The following is a 23,464-nucleotide window of genomic DNA, read 5'->3' as shown; positions in this document are numbered from 1 at the left end:
ATGAATTCACTGATGTGAGTAAATGCTTTCATACAGCATGGTAATGACCTCTCTGAAGGAGCAGGTTCATAGCCTGGGAGTGCTCCTGAACCCATCTCTATCACTCAAAGCCCACATGACCTCCGTGGCTAAGAGTGCCTTTTAACAGCTTTTTAGTAGGACAGCTATGGTCGTTTCTGGTTTGGGGAAAACCCGACCACTGTCATCCATGTGCTGGCAACCTCCAGACTGGATTAGTGCAATGTGCTCTATGTGGGGCTAACTTTGAGGCTGATCTGGAAGCTGCAGTTAGTGCAAAACGTGGAGGCTTGACTACTCGTTGGGGCAGAATATCACATTATGCTGCTGCTGCTGCTGCTGAAGGAATCACACTGGTTGCCAGCCAGCTTGGTTTAAAGTGCTGGTATTGGTATACCAAGTCCTAAACGACATGGGACCAGGATATCTAAGAAATCGCTACATACCTTTCATACCCAAACTAATCCACAGGCATATTTTAGCATCCTGAGATTCCTCTTTCAACAAGCTCTCTAAAATCCTTATCCTTATGTATGTGTTTGTTGTCGTTTTAAATTGTTTTTATATGTATAGTTCTCATTTTAAAATATTTATTATATGCAAGTAAGTGTTTTTAGCTGTTTTTATACATGTAACTTTTGTATATGTCATATCACTTTGAGATGCTTGATGAGAAGCAATCCATAAATAATATTAACAAACTGGTTTATTGAGCATATGGGCAGGCTGGGTGAATCCACACACACTTACTGTAGTAGCTGTGCCATCCATTTTCATTGCTCTGGGGCTGTAAATAAAGTCACAATTCTGCATGTGGCAAAAGCAATGACAAGGCCAGCTCACCCTATACCAAACCCTGCATTTCTGCACTTGCAGATTGGCAACAAGTTATCTAAGGAAGCCAGGGAATGAGGTTTAAGGGAAGGACTGTGCCTCACTGGTAGAGCATATGTTCTGCTTGCAAAAGGTTCAGTCCTTGGCATCTCCAGGTAAAGTTAGCAGAGGGCCCTGTCTGAAACCCTGGCAAGCTGTTGGCAATAAATGTAGACAATCTTGAGCCAGTAATGTGACTCAGTATAAGGCAGATTCCCATGTTCCTATGGAGTGAAATGGTCCCCTCAGGTTGGGTGCCAATTAGGCACCAGTAGATGCATGGAAGTGAGAGCTGGACCATAAAGAAGGCTGATTGCCGAAGAATTGATGCTTTTGAATTATGGTGCTGGAGGAGACTCTTGAGAGTCCCATGGACTGCAAGAAGATCAAACCTATCCATTCTTAAGGAAATCAGCCCTGAGTGCTCACTGGAAGGACAGATCCTGAAGCTGAGGCTCCAATACTTTGGCCACCTCATGAGAAGAGAAGACTCCCTGGAAAAGACCCTGATGTTGGGAAAGATGGAGGGCACAAGGAGAAGGGGACGACAGAGGACGAGATGGTTGGACAGTGTTCTCGAAGCTACAAACATGAGTTTGACCAAACTGCGGGAGGTAGTGGAAGACAGGAGTGCCTGGCGTGCTCTGGTCCATGGAGTCACGAAGAGTCGGACACGACTAAACGACTAAACAACAATAGATGCACTTGAGCAGCTCTTACACACTTACAGTAAGCTGACACAACATCCCAAGTTTATTATGGGAGAGGGAGGACTATTTGGATTTTCCACCACAGGAAGCAATTCATCTTGACTTGGTCCTGGATGGTGAAGTCACAACAAGGCAACTATGGAGGAAGTTCTGGACGTGTGGTAGAATTTGAGGGACTTATCTGTGTTTCTCTGGAACAGATTCAGGGTGCAACTCTTAGGGAGAGCATGAAACTCTGGAACACACAGCAAACCTTTGCAAGCCACGGTACTTTGTGCAAAAATGCCTGGGGCTCTGCAGTGCCAGCCACATGTGTTCCTATTAATGTTTCCATTGCTTTGGGTTGCACTCCTATCTTTCCCCATCACTGCATCTGCAGCGTGTATCCATGGTTCTGAGATCACATGCAGGGATGGGTTAAAGTAGTTGAAGGCTGTTGGATTCTAGCGGAGTTACTGACTTCTTAGCTACAGACTGCACAGCGACCAGAGAACGTAGAAACAAGCGATTCAAACAGAAGAAATAGAGGAGAGAGAGAGAGACCCCAGAGGGAAAGAATGAATGGAACAGCAGGAGTGTAAAAAAGACGAGAGAAATAAGAAACAAAGGCGAAGCTAGAAAGAAGTATTGTTTCAAGAGCCGGTGGTTAAGCTGAAGATCTAAGGATGGGAATACTGCACAGAACAGCATGCTAAAATCAGAAAAGTCCAGAAACAAAGAAGAGCAAAGAAGCAGGTTGACAAACCAGTGAAGAAAGTTGGAGAAAGATCAAATCAGAGAAAACTGTACCGGGCTACTTGGAAATCATACACATACAAAATGGACCAAGAGAGGGAACAGTTTCAGGGGATATAACTCAAAGTGGATGGGATGCAGGCATTTCCCTCTTTTTTCCTTTCCCCTGATAACTGGATTTGCAGAATTCAGATGGGAATAAGCTGACCATACACCGGGTAAGAGATCATTAGTAGGTGTTGTGTATTACAATATTTGATTCTAGTTGAAGCTAATGCATTTTCTATGCCTCAGTGTGTTTGCATATAACTGGGGATATCTGTATCTGTATCTTTGTCAATGCAGGCACATACACAATTTACTTTTGGCTGCAATCCTGTGTACAGGCTGCTTTCATCCCAGCGAAGGCTTACCTGTGGGTTGTAATCTATGAAAGCTCATGTTACAACAAATCTGCTAGTCTTTAAAATGCCACGAGACTCTGAACTGTTTTTATTTATAACATTTACTCATTTTGCTCTAGAACATTTGCTTGCATAACTTCGTGGGTACTCTTGTGTGGTATATTGGGCTTCAGAGCATGTTTTCTTAACTAACTTCATGAGTACCACTTCTCCATCTCTTTTACCCTATGAGTGGTCTATTTGGGCAGTCCTTCTTCACTGTTGCTTTCAAGCTGTTTTTCAAACTGGTCTTTTCTGAGGGCTCTCAAATCAGATGGATTTGGAGAGAGGTCTTTGAGGGGATTCACAGCCTGCCCTCAGGATTCTGGAGGGGTGGAGGAGAAACCCCAATTTTCTCAGAAAACGCATGCCAAAGTTTTTTTCTGGGACTATAACTGCCACGAGCATCTCCCCCGCCTCTCTGTCTCCCCGCATGCCGTCATTGCATAGCCAGACAGACACAGTTTATATTGATACCACTCATCTCCTTGCTGTGTCCTATCAAGGTCACCCACTGATTGACTATTAAGCTGATCTTAGCGGTAGAACTCCATCTCAGATCTCAGCTACAGAAAGTAGCCTCAAACTACAGCAGTTATGTAAAGGAGCTCAAACTAACTGAAGACGAAATTATTTGCAGGCGATTGGAGGATGTATGTGTTAGAGAAGACATGGGGTATCTGTCTGCTTATTTCACCACTTTTAACATGTCAAGGAAAGACAGGATCTTGAGTACATTGTTCAAGGCAGAGAGTGCAAGTAGATGCCACCGCTGCTCCCGACTCCACGGCGATTCCTCTGCCATTGGAGAGCCTCCAACTTAGTGAGCAGAAGGGCACAACTAATGTTCCACCAAGTTATGCTGCAGGTCTTATTGCTCACTTCCGCCGTGCTGGGCTTATGCCCCTGGGAAATCACACCTTGTAAGTAGCTGCCACCTCTCAGGCTTCACTTCTTGCAAACAGTGAGGACAGCATCTTCATTGTTGGGCAAATAGAAGAACTGCCTGCGCAGGAGAGGACAGACATGGCATCTAGGGCCCACTTTGCCAAAGGCCCCTTGTATACACAGTTTTCCTACATAAATATCACTTACATGTAGGGAAAAGTGTGTGTAAGCTATCTCCACATGCACACCATTGTGCATGTATTTATTTTGCTTTGATTGCATGTGATGGAAGCCTTGATCAATGATAGGATCGTCTCATTCTTCGGATTCAGTGCTTTAAAACTAAATGAGAGGTTTCGGAGAATAACCTTTCACGCCTTGCTAAAAGCTAGTACAGTGAGGCATGGTGATTTTCTGTGTAAACCCCTACTGATATTTTGCTGCAGACTAAGTTGTTGTTGTTGTTGTTGTTGTTGTTGTTGTTGTTGTTGTTGTTGTTGTTGTTGTTTCTACTCCTACTCCTACTTGTGGCTAGCAACCTGATCACTCTTAACTTGCACTTCAGACAAATAAGAGACTATCTGGGACTTGAGAGGGAATAGTGTCAGCTTCCACAGAGCTTGTAGGGACCAGATGACCACCATGCTGTACCTCATTTCATAAATAAATTTAATTACAATCTCAGTGTATCTGAAGTTCCTATGTTAGATGGGGCAGGGTTAAGTTTTATGCATGTTCCTTCCCACTAAGGAAATGTATGGACTAGATTGTAATGGCATATATTTGGAACTATCAGCGACTGGCAAGTCTAGGAATGAAGTGCTAGTTAGAAATAATGGGTTTTGCATATATAGGACTGTGCTGAGAGAGTGCTTCATAGACAGAACCCTTTTAATACAGAATTATTGATCACAAAGGTCGATTTAGGAATCAGCTACACCTTGGGGCTTTTTATGGGGCCAAACGTTGGACACATTTGATAGCAGATGAATGATGACAGTGCAATTGCTTGTATTAAATTATTTGGCCGTCTTGGCAGATGCTCCCAGACTTTGGAAGTCCGTCCCTAGAGAACTTAGACTGGCTCCCTCCTTTTTATCCTTCCACCAGCCGGTGAAGAGATTCTTCTTTTAACAGGCCTGGAAAGGGCTGGCACCATGCTGTTTTTTTCTCTTGTAATTGTTTGCACTGCGACAGATATAAGATAGATGGATGCACATATACTTTGGGACCATCTCTTGAAATCCCATTGGTTAACTTTTGGCCACGGAACGCAGAATGGATTATGCCATTGCCCTGACAAATTGGGTAGCAATTCATGGAAAGTGGATGGCTGCCTCCACTGAGCATTAAATGTAGTGTCTGATGCAGTCAGGTGACAGAACTGGGGCCAACAGTTTTATGTGCTACAAGTTACCACCAGATATGCCTTCTTATTATCCCAGCCATGGTCATGCACAATCCTTGGGCTCAGTTTGACCAGAAAGTGGCAGAGCCCAACTAGTCGATTCCCTGTTCAGTGTGGACTTTGAGTAGGACCATTAAAGTCCAGCATGACTTGAGCCAGACATCAAACTCCACCCCACCCACACTGTACCACTGCTCTCCTTCCTGCTGTCACTGCTGTGTTTAAATCAAGGGTGACCAGGTGCCCCACTCTACAGAGGACAGCCATCTATTTCAAGGAGCCCTCTGTCTGAAGGACTTTGAAGGTCCAATCCTGTTTTTAAGACAAAGGGTGCTAAGAAGGGGAGGGGCTTTGCTGTTGCCCATCTGCAGTGAGCATCTAGACAGCAGAATGAGCAGGCTGTCACGCAGGTTGTCTGTTGCGTCTTCCTTGCTATGGAGAGATGTGCGGAATTTCTATTAAAATTACAGTAGTTCTTTCTGAATGCATTTATAGATACAAATTAGTACGTGCACATGTTATGCAAATCTGTGTTGCCTTGTACTCTTTTTGGCAATGCATTAATGGCTACCCTATTTAAATCAGCACACACACATATACACTGCCTTGTAATAATTCATGGTAGACCCAGTTCTTCACAGAGGCCTGCTGCCATTTCATTGAACCTAGAAAGGGAGAATTTGATTTGTCCTCTGAAGCGCCACAGAATGGTGTTGAGCTGCTTCTGTAAGGTTGGGGGTGTTATTTAGTAAGGATTATGCTCACCCACCCACCATTTCAGATCACTTATGAGGATTCCTAGGATTATTTGTTTTTCTGGACAACTTGCAGGTTCCACACACTGAACAACTATTTTGAACAGCTCAATGGGTTTCCAAGTATGCATGTCTAAGGTCCAAATTCTGTTTTTTTCCCTTGAAAGTAGCCATTCAGCATTGCTACAAAAAGCAATAATAAAAAGTCTCTTAACAGCTTTGCTAAATCTCAGGGGAACGAGTACACCATCGGTGGACCTTAAGCAGCTCCTTTGATATGATTTGGGGCCTGTTTCCTGACAGATGAGATGGCGACCACCTAATCTTTGCACAGTTTATATAAGAGAGGTTCAGCCAAGTAAAAACTAGGTGCCAAATGAGGATTTGAAAAGTCCTCTCTGTTGAGAATGGTGCCTCCAGAATGGGTGAGTCATCAAAGCATGAGACCTACTGTATATAGCTTCTGACAATGGTAATAATTACACAGCAGAGAACAAATATTTTAAAGAGTAATTTTGGTGGGGATGGAAGAAGAGGGAGGTGAGTGAAAGGAAGAAGATGGGGTGAAGTTGAGAGGGAGATGATGGAGAGACTACTTTCCCTCTTGATTCCCCTTCTATGGCCACAGACTTCCCCTTTCTTTTTCCTGCCTCTTCTAATGCCAAAATTGGTGTGTGCCCAATCTGTTGTTTCTTTTCTGAGACTGGGGTGGGGACATTACTAGAAATTGGCTGGCAATTTTTTTAAAAAATGATATTTTGGGTGTGCAGTTGGAACAGTTAACTCTCTTTTTAACTACTAGAAGACCTCCATTTGTTCTAATGAGCCAGACTCCACTGATCATCTCCTAGGAACAGATATATTATTTTATATATGATATATAATTTATTCAAATGACAATGGGGAATAATAAGTATTCACCATTGACTGTGAGCCTTAATCTCCCTGTCTTGCAGCTGCAGTTTACTTCATCACTGCAGTAAAAGCAACAAAGGGAAAGGTGGAAAAAAATACAATAAATTATAGAAGTATTTATATACCATCATCTAAAGTCTCTCTTCTGACTCTCATTTCACTTGCAGGATGACTTGTTGGATGATATAGGCAGGATAGGCCAGAGTTTGGGTACTTAGTAATAATCTCATTATGAAAATTCATACTTGTTCCCATTTTATAGATGAACACTGAGGCTTGCTCAAAGCTCACCCAAAAGCTCATATCCAGGCAGCATTCTGAATCCATTTTCTAGGGTCTGTGTTCATTCTGTCCACTAAACTGGCAAGGAATTTGTGCAAGCTTTTAACCAGTTAACATTTACCTATCTGAGCATGTTCTAAATAGGTGTACTGACGGTCTAGTTAAGTTCAGCAAAGCAGTATGTGACCACTTGCATCTTAGAAATCGGTTCCTCAGTCATAAACGTACAGTTTCCCAGACTATTACTTTAGCCGATTTGTTGAAGAAAATATGTTTGTTGGCACACAGCACTGCAAAAAGCATCTGCCAACAGGTTATTCTAATATCACACAAATGTATTGTTTCCTCTGTATGCCTGACAGTCGCAGACAAATAAACTGAAATTGGCTTAAACTGCAGGTGGATAAGCACAATGGAAAAATCAGATGCAATTTGTCTACCAAGATAAATTGGCTCATCAGAGCATGTGCCAGACTCTGAATACTTTCACAAAGGCAAAAGTGCCCCAAGACCATTCCACCGGTGGCCACCAGTGGCTATTTGCTCCAGGCAGTTTTATCAGGTGATTTGTATGGCCATTTAGGGTTATGGAGATGATGTTTATGAGACTGCCATCTTGTTCACATGGTTTATGAATACAGTGGTACCTCGGGTTACATACGCTTCAGGTTACATATGCTTCAGGTTACAGACTCCGCTAACCCAGAAATAGTGCTTCAGGTTAAGAACTTTGCTTCAGGATAAGAACAGAAATCGTGCTCCAGCGGCACGGCAGCAGCAGGAGGCCCCATTAGCTTAAGTGGTGCTTCAGGTTAAGAACAGTTTCAGGTTACGAACGGACCTCCGGAACGAATTAAGTACTTAACCCGAGGTACCACTGTACAGTCGTACCTTGGTTCTCGAATGCCTTGGTATTCGTACATTTTGGCTCCTGAACATTGCAAACCCGGAAGTGAGTGTTCTGGTTTCTGAACGTTTTTTTGGAAGCCGAACGTCTGATGCAGGTTCCATGGGTTCCGATTGAGGGCAGGAAGCTCCTACATCCAATCGGAAGCTGCGCCTTGGTTTTCAAACAATTCCAGGAGTTGAATGGACTCCCGGAGGGGATTAAGTTCGACAACCAAGGTACGGCTGTACACAGAACACTAAACTGGCCTTAGAGGTGGACATCCTATTGCTTGTTTATTTTTTTTCTTTCTAACTGAGGCTGGATGTCTTTATAAAGTAATGATACAAATTTTGCTAGGTAGGATTTCGTGTCATGTCTAATCATGATTAGATTCAACAAGAATGTTCTCCCCATCATTGCATCTGCAGGCCAGAATAATACGCACCTGTTGAATTTCTACCCTGTCATGGAACTGCAAGATAAAGCAGGAAGCTTCATTGATGTGGTGGGAAGAATGGAAACCCGAGACCAGGGTTTCCCAAACTTGGTTCGCCAGCTTTTTTTTTTTTTTTTTACTACAAATCCCATCATCCCTAGCTAACAGAACCAGTGGTCAGGGATCATAGGAACTGTAGTCTAAAAACAGCTGGAGAACCAAGTTTGCGAAACACTGCCTTAGACAAACGATGCACTGTGGGTGGTATCCAACTAAGTATTACTCAGAGCAGACCCACTGAAATTCATGAATATTAATTTCAATAGGTCTACTTAGTGAATAGGTCAACTCTTAGTTGAATATCACCCTGTACTCTTTTCCAAAACTGGAAAAATAAATGGAGGTGGGTGGGAATCCTTATGTTCCAGTCACTGATGCTGCAGTCACATCTTTTATAGTGCCATTGCAGGGCAGGTGCTCAGGATACTACCACGTATTTCAACTGCCCAGCTGACATGCAGTGCACCTGCCCATTTCTGCCAATGCTTGTACAGCCTTATAACACACTGCTTTCTGGCCGCCTGCATCTGTTTCTAACATATAGTTTCTTTCCCTGGGTTATGTGGGCTATCCCTCTGAGTGTGGGTGGCATTGACTTATCTTCTACCCTCCTTCATCAAGTTATTATTATTCTCTCACAGTAATTATGCACTTATTGAACAAAGTGCAATGCTGCAAACACACTAAAAAGAAAATTGAGATGCAGAAAGTGGGCAGCTTACCAAGGAAAAGGTAGAAGGAAATCCCACGAGGTGACAGTCTCAGTGTTCAGTGTTCAGAGCCCCCCCCCCCCCCCGTGTTTTAAGCAGTGCAATTTAAAAGTGGGGAGGTTTACCACCACTTCTGCTTTCAACCATGTATATAGTACCGGCATCTGCCAGGGAAAATATTTGTCCCTTTCCAGGCTGACACAGTTTTGTGTAACACCCACATAGGTACCCACACATTTTCAGTGCACGCAGCACAGATCAAATATTGGGTAAAAATAAAAGCTGAAGGGTGTTCAGTTCAGCATTTGTACACAGCTAGTGGAGGATGAAGCCATAATGTCTTTTAAGGATTTTAGATCACTGTCCTGTTCCTCACAGTAGTCAGTAATGGATGCCACAGAAGAAAACGTATACGGTATTAATGGAAGTCCTCGTTTTCTGCTGCTGCAAAAGAGAAAGCAAAGCACGGACCAGACCATCAGTGGATATAGGCAAGCGTGACATTATACCAGCTGAGGATCTGGCCCTCTGCACCTGAGCTGTGGTTTTATTTCTGGCACATGTAAAAGATAAAGACAGCTGTGTTATTAACAAAAACAGTATGTGACTTCTACTGAATGCCTCCCAATCAATCTTTTCCACGTGAAGGTACTTAGCCCCCAAATTTACAGTCCAGTTAATGGGTTCTGTGGTGTTTTGCCAAACCTAATGAAAAAGAAGTCGCTGTGGGGACAAAGAAAGAATGAATGCAGTTCTGCCATATCACTTGTTCTGCCTTTCCTGTTTTTCCTTGTAAGATTTAAGGCACTGCTACCCCTTCGGAACATTTTCTCTGTCTTTTCCACTCCCATGTTTAACTCTCCTTCTCTGTCCATGTGCAGGACAACAATATCCCTACCCTTGAGAAGTACATACACCCATGTGCCTAAATGCGCAGGCGCATATGGATCAATAGCAGAAGCTTTCTTTGTTTATATTTCCCCATCAATAGCAGTACGTAGATAAACTAGGTCTGGCAACGATTGAGCTGTTTAGAGTTTGGTTATGTCATGACCTCTGATGCTGACCTTATTTTGAGGAATGAGGCGAATTATATGGCACGTCACTTTCTGTTCTACAACACAGTACCATCATAATCAAACTGAGTGCAAGAATCTCCATATAGGCGGCCACACCACTGTTAAACCTACCACCTGAATTTTCAGCTGGGAAATGTGATTTAAATTAGTCTGACTGCTGTATTTAAAAAGACTGACACAGTCTGTCCGCATGTCCTATAATCAGCTGCATGTACAAGTGGTTAAATCGGTCTTACCGGGTAATGCAGAAGTCAAGAAGATTTCTTCTTCTTTTTTAAAAAAAGAAGCATTGTGCACTTTTGCAGGTTGTTATGGCACATCGCATTTTCTGAGCAGTCAAAGCAGTATTAGATATATTATAGCTAGGAAACTCTGATACTTTCCTCTGATAATGCATTTATTGTTGCAGAATTTTACCAGCATTTTGTGAGCATAGATTTCGCCATGGATAAGTTAAAGAGTGTCTTCTCCTCTTTGGCCACATGCCACTGTTTCTTAAACAAAACCAACCATTTTGTGATTTGTTAAGATATTGTTTGAAGGTTGCAGACTCCCCTATTCACATTTGCATAGCATGTTGCATAAAGCTCCCCTATTCACTTTGCTGTATTGTTTTTAACACTTGATTGGAAGCCGCCCAGAGTGGCTGGGGAAACTCAGCCAGATGGGCAGGGTATAAATAATAAATTATTATATTATTATTATAAAGTCTTGCACTTGGTGCTCAAGCAACCCACCCTTCAGGCACTGCTTGGATGTGTGTCTGTGTTCTCATCGTTAGCTCGTTAGCTGTAAAGGGTGTAGTTCCACACACACACACACACACACACACACCCTATTCTGTATCTCTTTTTCACTTCTTTGGTGCCTGAAGCATGTGGGCACATCAACATGTCATGAAGAGTTGCCCCGATTGCTAAACCTAGCAGGGACTTTTAATGCTATATACGAACATCATATATGACGTGGGTGACGCTGTGGGTTAAACCACAGAGCCTAGGGCTTGCCGATCAGAAGGTTGGCAGTTCGAATCCCCACAACGTGGTGAGCTCCCGTTGCTCGGTCCCTGCTCCTGCCAACCTAGCAGTTCAAAAGCACGTCAAAGTGCAAGTAGATAAATAGGTAAGGTAAACGGCATTTCCGTGCGCTGCTCTGGTTCACCAGAAGTGGCTTAGTCATGCTGGCCACATGACCCGGAAGCTGCCTGCAGACAAACGGCAGCTCCCTCAGCCTATAGAGCGAGATGAGCGCCACAACCCCAGAGTCAGCCACGACTGGACCTAATGGTCAGGGGTCCCTTTACCTTTACCTAATTAGCAAGAACTGTTAATTACATTCCTTCCAGCAGCACCTTAAAGACCAACTAAGTTAGTTCTTGGTATGAGCTTTCGTGTGCATGCACACTTCTTCAGATACCAAACATGCATGCACACGAAAGCTCATACCAAGAACTAACTTAGTTGGTCTTTAAGGTGCTACTGGAAGGAATTTTTTTATTTTGACTATGGCAGACCAACACGGCTACCTATCTGTAACTGTTAATTACATATTTGGTTCTTTTGAAGGTGCTGAGGAGGAGAGAAGTTTAGTTCAGATTAGTAAGGGCAGTTTCCCCTCTTATTTGGAACCTGAATCTTAATTTCAAAATAGAGTGCCTCCTTCATTCACACTTCTCTTTTTTATATACATTCATTCAGAAACAAAGTTAACTCGAAGCCAAATAAACCGTAATAAGTCATTGGAACTATAGCATGCACTGTACCACACAACTTCTATATTACCTATCATATATCTTAGCAATACGCAACTCTCCTCTTCCTTTACGCAAACTAATCCTAGTTGTAGAAGCATGAGCGAGGATGTGGCCCCCAATGGGCTTTTTGGGATCAGCCTGAAAGCTAAAACAAACATACATAAAGGGATACATAAAAGGTACATCACTTCTGGTTACAAACACATCAAGATAATTGTAGTGAAGAATAGCTGTGGATGTTATTTTGTTTAATTTCTATATTTTCTGTACTACAACAACCTCGAATGTGGTCCTTGAATTCTACCTTGAAATTGCTTAGGGCTTGCCACAAATGACAGCCCTAAGCAGAGGGAGGTGGGGAAGCGTTCCTACAAAAAAGCATGAAGCAAAGGTAAGTGGCAGGGCTCATCCACACTTACCTTTGCTGCAGCACAGGTCCAGGCTTTCCAGCTCTGTGTGCTTTTTTTCTTTGCTTTTTTTGCCCATGTGCTTTCCCCATGAAAACCCACTCTTTATTGCTGAATCGGAGCAAACGACAATCTGTGGGAAGCCCAAATTGTGGTTTGCTCTGATTCAGTGGTAAGGATCAGGTTTTTCTGGGGGGTGGGTGAGAGAGCTCAGACACGGACTGGGAAAGTGTGGACCTGTGCCTGGAAAGCATAGGGCAAAAGTTAAGTGTTCCAAGAAACACAAGGGGCTATGAAGGAAATTACTCCCTATGTACCTCCACTGTCTGTTAGGCATTGTCAGAACCATCCCTGCTCAGCTGATGCTATATACATTTTACCTTCTGTGTGCTGCTCTGGTTCACCAGAAGCGGCTTAGTCATGCTGGCTACATGACCCAGAAGCTGTACGCCAGCGAGATGAGCACCGCAACCCCAGAGCGAGATGAGCACCGCAACCCCAGAGCGAGATGAGCACCGCAACCCCAGAGTCGGACACGACTGGACCTAATGGTCAGGGGTCCCTTTACCTTTACGAACATCATATCCCCCTTTCCCCAAGATGACCCTCTTAAACTTTTTAAATGCCCAGCACTCCCTCCATTAGTAGCTAACTCACCATTGAGGATTACCCTTTACTGCTATCCTGTGATGATTTATTACATTGCAGGCATTCTCACCTTGCAGACATCACACTTACTGCTCTTACACTGTGACAGTACGGGCACTATAATTGTCACAGAAAGGTATTTTTGTGTGTGCTGTGTGGGGCATAGATGTGGAAATATTGATGAATGGGATGTGTGCAAATGGAGAGCACTGTGGAGATGATTATGTAGATAAGCCTGGTGATAAGAAACCATGAGCTAAGGCACCTCAAGTGGACGAATGTACATTTCAGTTTCAAATTTTCTTAATTATTGGTAGGGCATGCACAGTAAAAGCAAGGCACTAGGTTTCTTTCCACAGAGCAGGTGCCAAAATCTTGCTTTTATCACTACCTGTTCCTAATGTGGGAGCCAGTAGCTATACTCTGGTGACAGCATTCTTCTCACCAAGAATCAAACACAAAGTCTCCCCTCTCTGCCTTAAATATCCAGCACTCCTAGGTAGGCAGATATTAATGCTGTTGCCTTTTAATGAAGTGTTTGCTATGTTGTGTTCTAGAAAGAGCTGCATATTAAGAGAGGGTCATTGTAGGGACATGGGTGGCGCTGTGGGTAAAGCCTCAGTGCCTAGGACTTGCTGATCGCAAGGTCGGCGGTTTGAATCCCCTCGGCGGAGTGAGCTCCCGTCGTTCAGTCCCAGCTCCTGCCCACCTAGCAGTTCGAAAGCACCCCTAAGTGCAAGTAGATAAATAGGTACCACTTTATAGCAGGAAGGTAAACAGTGTTTCCATGTGCGGCACTGGTGCTGGCTCGCCAGTTGCAGCTTCGTCACGCTGGCCACATGACCCGGAAGTGTCTTCGGACGGCGCCAGCTCCCGGCCTCTTGAGCGAGATGAGCGCGCAACCCTAGAGTCAGTCACGACTGGCCCGTACGGGCAGGGGTACCTTATGGGACTTTGTGGATTGCATGTTTTTGTTCAGCACAATTAATTTAAAACTCTTCAGTTCATCAAATTATCCAGAATGCTTAGTTGGTGGCATATCATTTTCTGATCAATCCAAGTTAATGCTATCCACATTATTGAATTGTCCCACCTGTGTCATGAGAAGGTTTCCAATACGTAAGTCATCTGCTATCCTGGCCCCCTCCAGATGTTTTGGAGTACAACTCCCATCAGTTCCAGCCAGGGCAACCATAGTTGGCATCAGGTTGGTGCAGGCTGATCAAAGTCATCAATAAATATCCTTACGTAAGTCATCAAGAACTTTTACAGTATTTATAAATGAGCGACTACTCTGCAGCCTCCTAGTGGCTGCCTTTTTGACGTGTAGAATAAACAGGCAGAAGGTGTTTGTAAGACCAGTGCAGATAAATAATGTTGATTTCACACAAACAAGCCTCTGTGTGAAGTGCCTCTTCAAAAGATAGAGCGTTTCACTGGTAGGAAGATTGTGAGGTGACGAGATGATCCCTCTGTCTTGCACTACCATTTACATAGTAGACTGTCTCTTCCCCCTCCTCTTCACATGCGACATACTGAAGAAATATGGGTATGTTGCACACTGGCTCCAGAAACAGCAAAAGACATGTGATCACAAAACTATAGTGTAATTAAATTCAGTTGGGCTTATGCCCCTCAAAAACTGGGCTCACAACTCCAGTCTTAGTGCCTCTGTGGTAAAAATGTAATACAGTGAAAAACTAAATAACTGACTATTTGTTGCCCCATGGTATTTCAAAATATACCACCTCAGGACTAGTCCCCTTGACTATTACTTTTAGTCAGGGCTGGTGCAAGAAAGACATGTTTCTGCCTGAACCCAGCCAAGTTATTTTAGCATCTAAGGGTATGTTCACATTACTGCTTTACTCCACAACCAGTGCATTCCCATGACTAATTTAGGAAGTCGCATTCACATGACGTTAGCCACAATCCACATCAAACTGATGTTTGATTTGTTTCCCCCCTCAAATGAGCTTCAATCCAGCTAGAAAACTGTATTTGGAGTAAGCAGCAATTTGAACATGCTGCCACAAACACACAGATGGATGTGCAACTGCTGATGAAAAACTTAACATATAGGAGTTTCAGGGGGGTGCAGGGACGAGGAAACCAGAAAAGGTCAAACGCATTAGGTGAAGACATCCCTGTCCTTCTCCGATGTGAACAGCTCCCTGCAAACGCAACTTTGAAACACAGTGTGTGAGCATGTGTGGAAATGACCTCATTGCATGTCAAGCCACTGATGTGAACATATCCTGAGGCTGAGAATCCCACATGCACTTCTCCTCCCAACCTGGCAGTAAAAACATGACAATAACAACTTACAACTTGCTGACCTTTTGTGACTCCCAAAATCTGCTGTCTGAGGTGGCTGCATTACCTAATGATAGGACTGGCCCTGCATTTAATGTAGGTGAATTTCAATAGCTCTTCTCAGTCTGTCTCTCAGTAGACTGTATTTCATAAACCTTAAACTCATCAGAGATTAATAATAATAATAATAATACTCACAGTGGTTCTGTGATATTTGTGACACACACAAAACCAGCTTTGGGTTTTCACTAGACCTGGAGAGGAGTATTACTCCGTGTTCCTTGCTTGCCATCCATAGGCCGTGACCTTCCAATCTCCCCTTTCCTCATAGACAGCAGCACAGTCTCCTTCCCTTTTTTATTCACTGCCATCTTCCTCCCCATTGAGCTGGTTCTGGAGAGCATCCCCACAGTCGCCTAGCAACTGCAGCTCAAATTTCTGCCAATGGCTACTAGTCATCATCATGGTTGTTTGCCACCTTCAAGGTGATATGCCTCTGAATACCAGCTGCTGGGAAACAGCCGCAGGAAAAGGACTATGGCCTCATGTCCTCCATGGGGCCTTCCCAGAGATATATGGCCCCTCATTGTGTGGGAAACAGGAAGTGTGGGAAACATTGTGTGGGAAACAGCCTCTGGTCTGGTCCAGCAGGGCTCCTCTTACTTTCCCCCCCTCAGATCTGGTAAAATGGCTAGTGGTCGCTGGGCCTGAGAAAAGCTGTTATCCTCTGCTGACCCACCAAGTCCAGTTCTTAAGGACATCCCTCCCCAACAGACAATTAACTGCACATTTATTGTGAAAGAAAAGGCCTACAAGTCCCACAATCCTGAACTCCATTAAACTTCCTTCCCATTCAGAAGACAGCAGTTGTGTTCATATCTCATGATGGGGAGCCATGTTCCCATTATAGAGAATGTTATTCACTTAACACGGGAGCAAAGGTTTTAAAAAGGGGTTTATGTGATACATTTCCTTTATCTTCTTATTTGACTTTTCCAGTTGCCTAACACGCAAACACATATAGAAGTTAAATCAGTTAAGTCATTAGTCATAGTTAATACCTCCATAATTACCGCTTCATTTGTTTTGTAGTCGTTCCAATACAACAAAAATGGTAACCTCCCCCACCCTAAAAATCCTCACTGAACTAACCCCTCCACCCCATAACTGCTCATGTCTTGCTATTTTGTTCAGGGTCATTATATCGCAGCTTATCTTCCACAGGATTCTTGATGGTATGGTAACTTTCCCACTTTTTGCCTATATCAACACATGAGAGACCAAAATGTAAGAACTTTGAGGCCCCTAACCCAGATCTGGTAATTTGAGGGATGCTTTCTTGCCCCATAGTTCCCAAAAGCGAAAGCGGTGTGTGGAGAACATAGCTCCTGTGGGAACAGAACTCTCAGGCCAGGTAATCTTAGGGATAGGTGTTGAGGTGCCCACCCAACTCACTTGCTTGCCAAAGTGGCCCTCCAGAAAAACAATAACAACTAGTTAGCCGTCTGAGTGAAGGGCCTAGACAAGGACTGATGCTCTTCTGGGAACAGAAAGAAGCTGGAGGTGGCAGGGGGCTTGTAACCTTTTCCTATGTCTCACGCTGGCTGTGTCATCCAGCAGGTCTTGGTGTTCATCCCTTGCTTTGCTGCATTTCCTTCCCTCCACCATGTGGGTTGATCACGGCTCAAACTTTTAATTCAGATGGTAATTGAAATAATAATACAGGCAGAATCCCTTCTGTCTCTGATGCTGCAGCTGGCTTTGTGGAGCTATGAATAGCTCTGAGTCACGCTCTGAAGATGGTTTCACTTCCAACGGTTTGTTTTGTTTTGGGGGTGGGGTTTTTTGGTCATTTTTTGGTTGTTGTTTTTTTGTATTGCTCCTTGGGCTATGGGGAGGGGGGAGAACCCACCACGCCTCTCTCCCTACCCCCAAAATGCACCCAATGAGAGACATAAAATTGCTATTTAAGCCTCAGGGGACGAGGTTGCCTAAAGAAATCCATCGTTTAACAATCATTGGGAGGACAGATGGGGACTGCTGGCATATACTCCTCGGTCTATTTATAATTATTATTTTTTTAAAGCACATTTGATTGCATTCCCCTCTTCATACCCTTCAGATGCCACATGTTGGCAGAGCAAAGTGAGACTGGCCTGGTTTTAACTTGCGTGCTTGGCATTTTCTGTTGGTTGGTTTCGTAACTCGCCATCTCCCTCTGAACAATAAAACAGATGAATGAAATCCTGCCCTCAGATTATCTGAACTGGTCACAGTCTTTCATGTTATCAGGTTAATCCAGGTTGGAACTACTCAATCACATTCTGTGTGGGGCTATCCCCCTGAAAAGTGCTTGAAAACTGCCTCAGTACGTGGTGGACTCTCCTTTGCTGGAGGTTGTTGAGCGGAGGCCAGGATTGTGTGTCTTGTATTCCAGATCCTACACAGAGGACCTCCAAAGTACCTTCCAACACAATGATTCTAATAAAATTATATATATATATTAGGAAGCCAATTCAGGACAGTGAACTCAGTTGTACTCTCAAAGCACAGTTACAGTGAGATGTTTCTAAAGTGCAATTCCTTACAAAGTCAGCTTTCTCTCTCTCTCTCTCTCTCTCTCTCTCTCTCTCTCTCTCTCTCACACACACACACACACACACACACCCCTTAATCTATTTTACACAGTTGTTGTGTGAGGATACACAGAAGCAGTGCTTTTTTCTATTAAAAAAATGTTTAGGGGTACTCTCATTTTGACTCAAGAAAATCACCATTTTATAGCTCAAATCGGGAAAAATAAATACAGTAAATGGACAAAAGTACAAAGATTCACAAAATGTTTAGGGGTACGAGTACCTCTGCATCTCCCCAGAAAAAAGCAGTGCACAGAAGTAAGTCAGAATCCATGTATTCCACCCTGAGTTCTGAACTCAGTGGAGGAAGGGTGGATATAAGCTTGAATAATAACAGTTTTTTAATGTTGTGCATTGTGGAGTAGATTCTGTATTAGTGTACGGAACACTACGGACAAAGTTAGCAGACAAAGCTTCTCCCTTGCAGCCCTTTGTCCCTCCCATTGCTGCTTAAATGCTAACCAGCGTCATTTCAAAACACCAGCATCATTAAAAGCAAAAAAATATGTGATTAGCGTTATTCACATACTATTGCATGGCAGGCCAATATCCAAGTGGTGCAAGATTCCAGGGGTTCTAGGCGGGGTTCATGTTTCCTTTTGGAATGAGGCACAGCGGAGGCTGTGGCGTCTTTATGATATATGGCTTATTTATGCATATATACAACCTGAGCCTGAGATGAAAGGGTTCACAGCATTAATACCCCCCAGAGGATATTGTTTCTTTCATAGCCACAGACTTGGATTTAAACAGAAATCATTGCTCTCAAACCTCCCTGCTGTTGTAGAGGAGAGGAGTGCTGCTGGGGTGCTGCTGCTGCAGCTGAAGAGTCTGCTATGGTCAGGTGGGCAGAAGGCCACTACCAACAGAGTTGGGGTAGAGCACTGGAGGACCTACAGAATCCAAAGGTCTGCAGTTCCCACAAGGGACCAGATCTTTGGGTTCCTCAGCTGTGCCAGCCCTGGAGCTAGCACAGCAAAAAAACAAAGACTGGCAAGAGTCTTTAGGGCTTTCAATGCAGCAACAGCTCCACTGCCCCAGTCCTCCTTGGTCCTAGTTAGGATTGCCCATCCGTAGTTGGTTTGATCAGCTTACTATCTAGTTACTGGCATTAAAACTGGGGCATGGCATGATAACCTAGGAAGATTCCAGACAGGGTCAAGTCCTGGCATCAATAGTATATAGTTCAACGTCACTGGCTGAAAAAAAAGTTGTAAAAGCTGTTCTAGCTATGTGTCTCTCCCAAGCCTGTGAAGTCACAAAATGAAGTACTGTCATCTAGTGACATCATAGATCAAGGCAACTTCTGCTTCCTCCACTATTAAAGAGATGCACACCTACAAGGTAAAGACTCAGATGCTTCAGTAGACCATTAAATTGTGCTGAGGCCAGCAGCACTGGCACTACAGCCGACAGGGCTGGTTAATCCTCTGGAGAAGAAGTGGGACCTGGGCTGGGGCTAATTTGGAAGAATGAAACTTCTATAGAAGCCAATAGGGCCTCCCCCCAAAACATGCCACGGCCACTTCTGGCGGGCTGCTCACATTCCCGAGGCCTGAAAGAAGAAGAAGAGGAAATCCAGCCCTGTTACCACCACCACATACCACCTCCCCCAGACCACATCAAGGGTCACATCAGCTCTGGAGACAATCAGATGAAAAATTCAAATGACCCACCCACATTTTCTTTGAAAGGGATGGGTAAAAACAAGAACCGTGGTCCGGGAAGACAGCATGAAGTGAAAAATAGAAATTACAGAAAGAAAATGGCAAGGCAGAACCTTGGGCTTGAAGTAGTGTCTTTGTCTCCAGAACCACTGGGCTTGAACTTGGAATTTCAAGAGCCATTATACAAGGAGGCAACAGTTTCTGATCATTTATCAGATGACGATGATGACTGGAGAGAAAGATACCCGCCATCTGCCTATGACAAAGTGCATCTGTCGAGGATTGCCAGCATAGCTCAGTGTGATCCATACAATTACAACACAACTAGTCTTTCGGGGATGGAGGCTTTCTCTTCGTGGGGGTTCAGTGACAACGAGACGTGTATTGGGTGCCCTTCTCATACCAAGACGGATGAAAGCTACGTTGCCCATGAAGAACCCATAGAAAATATGGAATACGTGTCTCCGCAGCTGAGCTACCAAGAGCTTAGGGAGGAAAATTCTATGCTGAGGAGGAAGATCAGAAGGATCCAAAACTTCTCAGAAAGTCAGACCCAAATGGTAAGGAACCTGGAGAGGACATTGCAAGCCACGGTGAATAAAGAGGAGAAAGATGCTCAGGATCTGGAAGCTCTGGTGCAACAGGCAGAACAAAATCTCCAGTGCATGACTCAAAGAGCCCTGAAGGCAGAGAGTGATGTTGAGAAGATGAAGCAGGAGATGTGCTTCCTCCAGGCTGAGCTGACCTGTTACAAAGTGGAGAACGAAAACCTGCGATCAGGCCAAACTGGCAACATGGGAGCAGTGAAACAGCATGTTGAAATCGCCTTGCAGAACCTCCTCAGGGTCACCAACCATGCACACGCTACCATCCACCAGCTCGTCTTTGGAGCTGAGACGTTGACGCTTGTTGCTGACCTCCTTAAATCTGTAGGCAGGATGTCTGAAGTTGAAGAGGAAGTGATAAAAGAAACTTAGGGAGCTCTCTTGCCTGCAAGTGCAGTGCTCCTGTGGTACCTTTTGAAGCTTAAAGAATTTGCTCTCTTAACGTTGAGGCAGTCCATGGCTCCAAATAAGCGACCTCTCTCTTTCCCCCAGAAGTACTTTTATTACATAATGGAAAATTAATTTCATATACTCATGACTTGAATACTCTGTTTCAAAGCTTAACTTGTAAGAGTTAACAGTGTTCAGGTCCCATGGACACCTGCAGACCTTAGTTTAGTTATTTTTAAGACTCAGGCTTTGAGCCAAGCTAATGTGGAACACCTGATTGACCCTTGTGTGCTTGTAGCAGCCACACGGAATGGGGGCGATGATTCAGATTGGAACAGTGGCCTGGTGGGGAGGAGAATTCAGATCCTCCCCAGATCCTCACCAGCCAGGACTGCTATTTGTACACAGCTCTGAAAACATCCTCAGTCTTAAGGATGTTTTCAGATGAGATGGGAGCCACTGTCATGTTATTTATGTAAACGTCTAAGCCCTGCTGGTGCAGGGCAATGGGAAAAGAGCCTCTGTAAAGCAGATAAACATGCCGCCTAATGCAAGTTGTGGGATAGCTCAGTTGGTAGAGCATGAGACTCTTAATCTCAGGGTCGTGGGTTCAAGCCACACATTGGGCAAAGTATTCCTGCATTGCAGGGGGCTAAACTAGATGATCCTCGTGGGTCCTTCCAGCTCTACAATGTAGATTCTACAATTCTATGAATCTGCATTTGCATTACAGACAGAATGGTGCAAATGCTGATTTGCACACAAGAAATGCAAAAGCAACAATAGTGGCTGGTCAGTGATTTTGCTCAAAGCCATGTGGCTGAGACTGCTTTCACATGTGAGGCTTCACATTTAGGTAGGGTGGACAGATGCAAAAGCGGAGGCTCCTGCACTTCCTTAACAGTTGCGGAAAAGAGGGGCGATTTCAGCAGGTGTCTCTGCTGGGGAGTCCCTCTGCTACATAGCTATTAACAGGAGCAGGGACCCTGTCCTCTTTTGCACCTGTTCTTACCTGCCCTGCTAGACATGGGACAACTTGGCTTTTGGCTATTTTAGCAATAAATTTGGTTATTGGCTATTTTGAGGCTCAGAGTATACAACCAGAAGCATGTTTTCAGGTGACACCATTGTGGTCTTAAAACAGCAACACCTCATTGGTACTGTGCTTGTCATGTGCTGTTAGCAAGACTTATCCTGAAAGCTACACCTGCTGAATGTCCCTGTGCAACATTAAAAGGTAGCAAAGGAACAGAGGAAGCGTCTTCATATCAAGCCACACCATCCGTTCATCTAGCTCAGCACTGAGTTTCGGATGGGGGTCGTTCCCATTGCTGCCTGGAGATGCCAGGGTCTAAAGCTGTGCATTTTTGCATACAAAGCATATATACTCTGCTGCTGAAGCACAACCCTTTTCTTGAAAGATCAGATGCAGCAGCTCTGTCGTTTGCATCTGCCTGTCTTGAATTTTAAGGGATCAGGTGTTTTCTAAATGATCTCTGTTGCTTAGAAAAAGAGGAGAGCCACATGTCATGTAAATGAGCATTCTGGGTAATGCTGGATCTACGTTAACCATGCAAGGCAATGGAAGCCTGAGCGCCGTTTGCAAAACTAAAAACCCAGCTTGAGCTCAGTTGCCTGTTTTTGTGGCGTCTATGCAGCATGCACTAGCAGAGGGATGAGATAGTCTCAGCCAGCAGGGACCATGCGAATGATGGGTGTTGGACCTCAGCAACATCCAGAAGGCCACCCTGCCGTAACTTTCCGCTTTTAATTACATTAGTCCCCAACCTCTCACCCATCCTGTTATTCCTATGAGGAAATGAAGTTTACTGTCCCTCTCCCACGGGGAGGAGTTGTATCAGTGGGTCAGGAAAACAAGCAAACTGAACTTAGTTTGAATTCAGAGGGACAGAACTTCTCCTCAGCAGTCCTTGGCTTGTAGGGCCCAATCTGCACAGCAGGGAGAGTGAGGCTGGAGAAACAGAACTGCCAACTTTTTTTCTGACAGTGCTCCTGTACCTTAAACCGCAGCATGAAAGGCAACAGATAAAGCTTTTCCAGTTGAAATTATGCCAGGTCCATAGTTGTTAAGGGCACATTATTAGCCCTTAAGCAGAAAAAAAAAGTTTCAGTCTGAAGGGAGAGCTCTTGTCCACTGTGGTTTGTGTCTTGGTCCCTGGATTTATTAGTAAAGAAAGGGGCATCTGGTAAAAGAAAGTAAGCTACTTGTAGTGCAATTCAGGAAATACGTTTTCGTTTGATTTGTAATAGGCCACCTAGATTATGACAGAATTATCAATTGCTAGGAAGGAAATCTAGCCTAACCAGAGAGCAACAAGAAGGCAGTAGGTCACCTGGAGGTGCCAGGGATTGAACCTGCGACCTTCTGTATTCAAAGCAGATACTCTGCCACAGAGCTATGGCCCCTTTCCTTGAAGAATAGACCTCAAACAAGGGATATCAATGGGTAGGAGGTATTATGCAGGAAGATGGAAAATGACACTGTGAAGATGTCCTCCTTTCTCAGGCACAACAGACATGTTTCCAAAAAAGAGCCCAAAATTTATTTATTTTATTTATTTCATAAAATTTATATGCCACTTGACTGTTAAAAAAGAAAACCCTCAAAGTGCTTTACAAAGGGAATAAGACAATAAAAATTATCAGTTAAAAAACCATAAAACAACTTTAAATGAATGTATTAGGAAGTTCATGAAAAGTTCCCTCAAATGCAGACAACGGTGCTGATTCATATAGACACAGACAGTGCTTGGGGGGGATATGCAGGGGTACACATACCCCTAAACATGTTGTGAATCTTTGTACTTTTGTCCATTTACT

At 44.0% G+C, this 23,464-nt stretch overlaps 2 protein-coding genes across 2 annotated transcripts in view; both read left to right on the top strand.

Moving 5' to 3' along the window:
* The first annotated feature begins 1,987 nt into the window (after positions 1–1,987).
* Positions 1,988–23,464, top strand: part of KCNJ4 (potassium inwardly rectifying channel subfamily J member 4) — a 30,202-nt gene continuing 8,725 nt past the window's right edge. Inside the window, exon 1 of the mRNA XM_083462355.1 lies at positions 1,988–2,554. The gene's annotated coding sequence lies outside the window, so the exon portion shown is untranslated. The remainder of the gene's footprint in view (positions 2,555–23,464) is intronic.
* On the top strand, positions 19,274–20,760 carry LOC310688177 (endosome-associated-trafficking regulator 1-like). Its single transcript, XM_083464306.1, has one exon. It carries the CDS (start codon positions 19,475–19,477, stop codon positions 20,603–20,605), a length of 1,131 nt encoding a protein of 376 aa, XP_083320432.1. The 5' UTR covers positions 19,274–19,474; the 3' UTR covers positions 20,606–20,760.

The sequence above is a fragment of the Podarcis liolepis genome (assembly GCF_965112155.1).
Source record: "Podarcis liolepis genome assembly, chromosome: 10".
NCBI lineage: Eukaryota > Metazoa > Chordata > Lepidosauria > Squamata > Lacertidae > Podarcis > Podarcis liolepis.
This window is presented reverse-complemented; position numbering and strand designations above follow the sequence as displayed.

Coding starts and splice junctions, on each gene's coding strand:
- LOC310688177 (XM_083464306.1), top strand. CDS start 19,475: ATGCCACGGCCACTTCTGGCGGGCTGCTCACATTCCCGAGGCCTGAAA.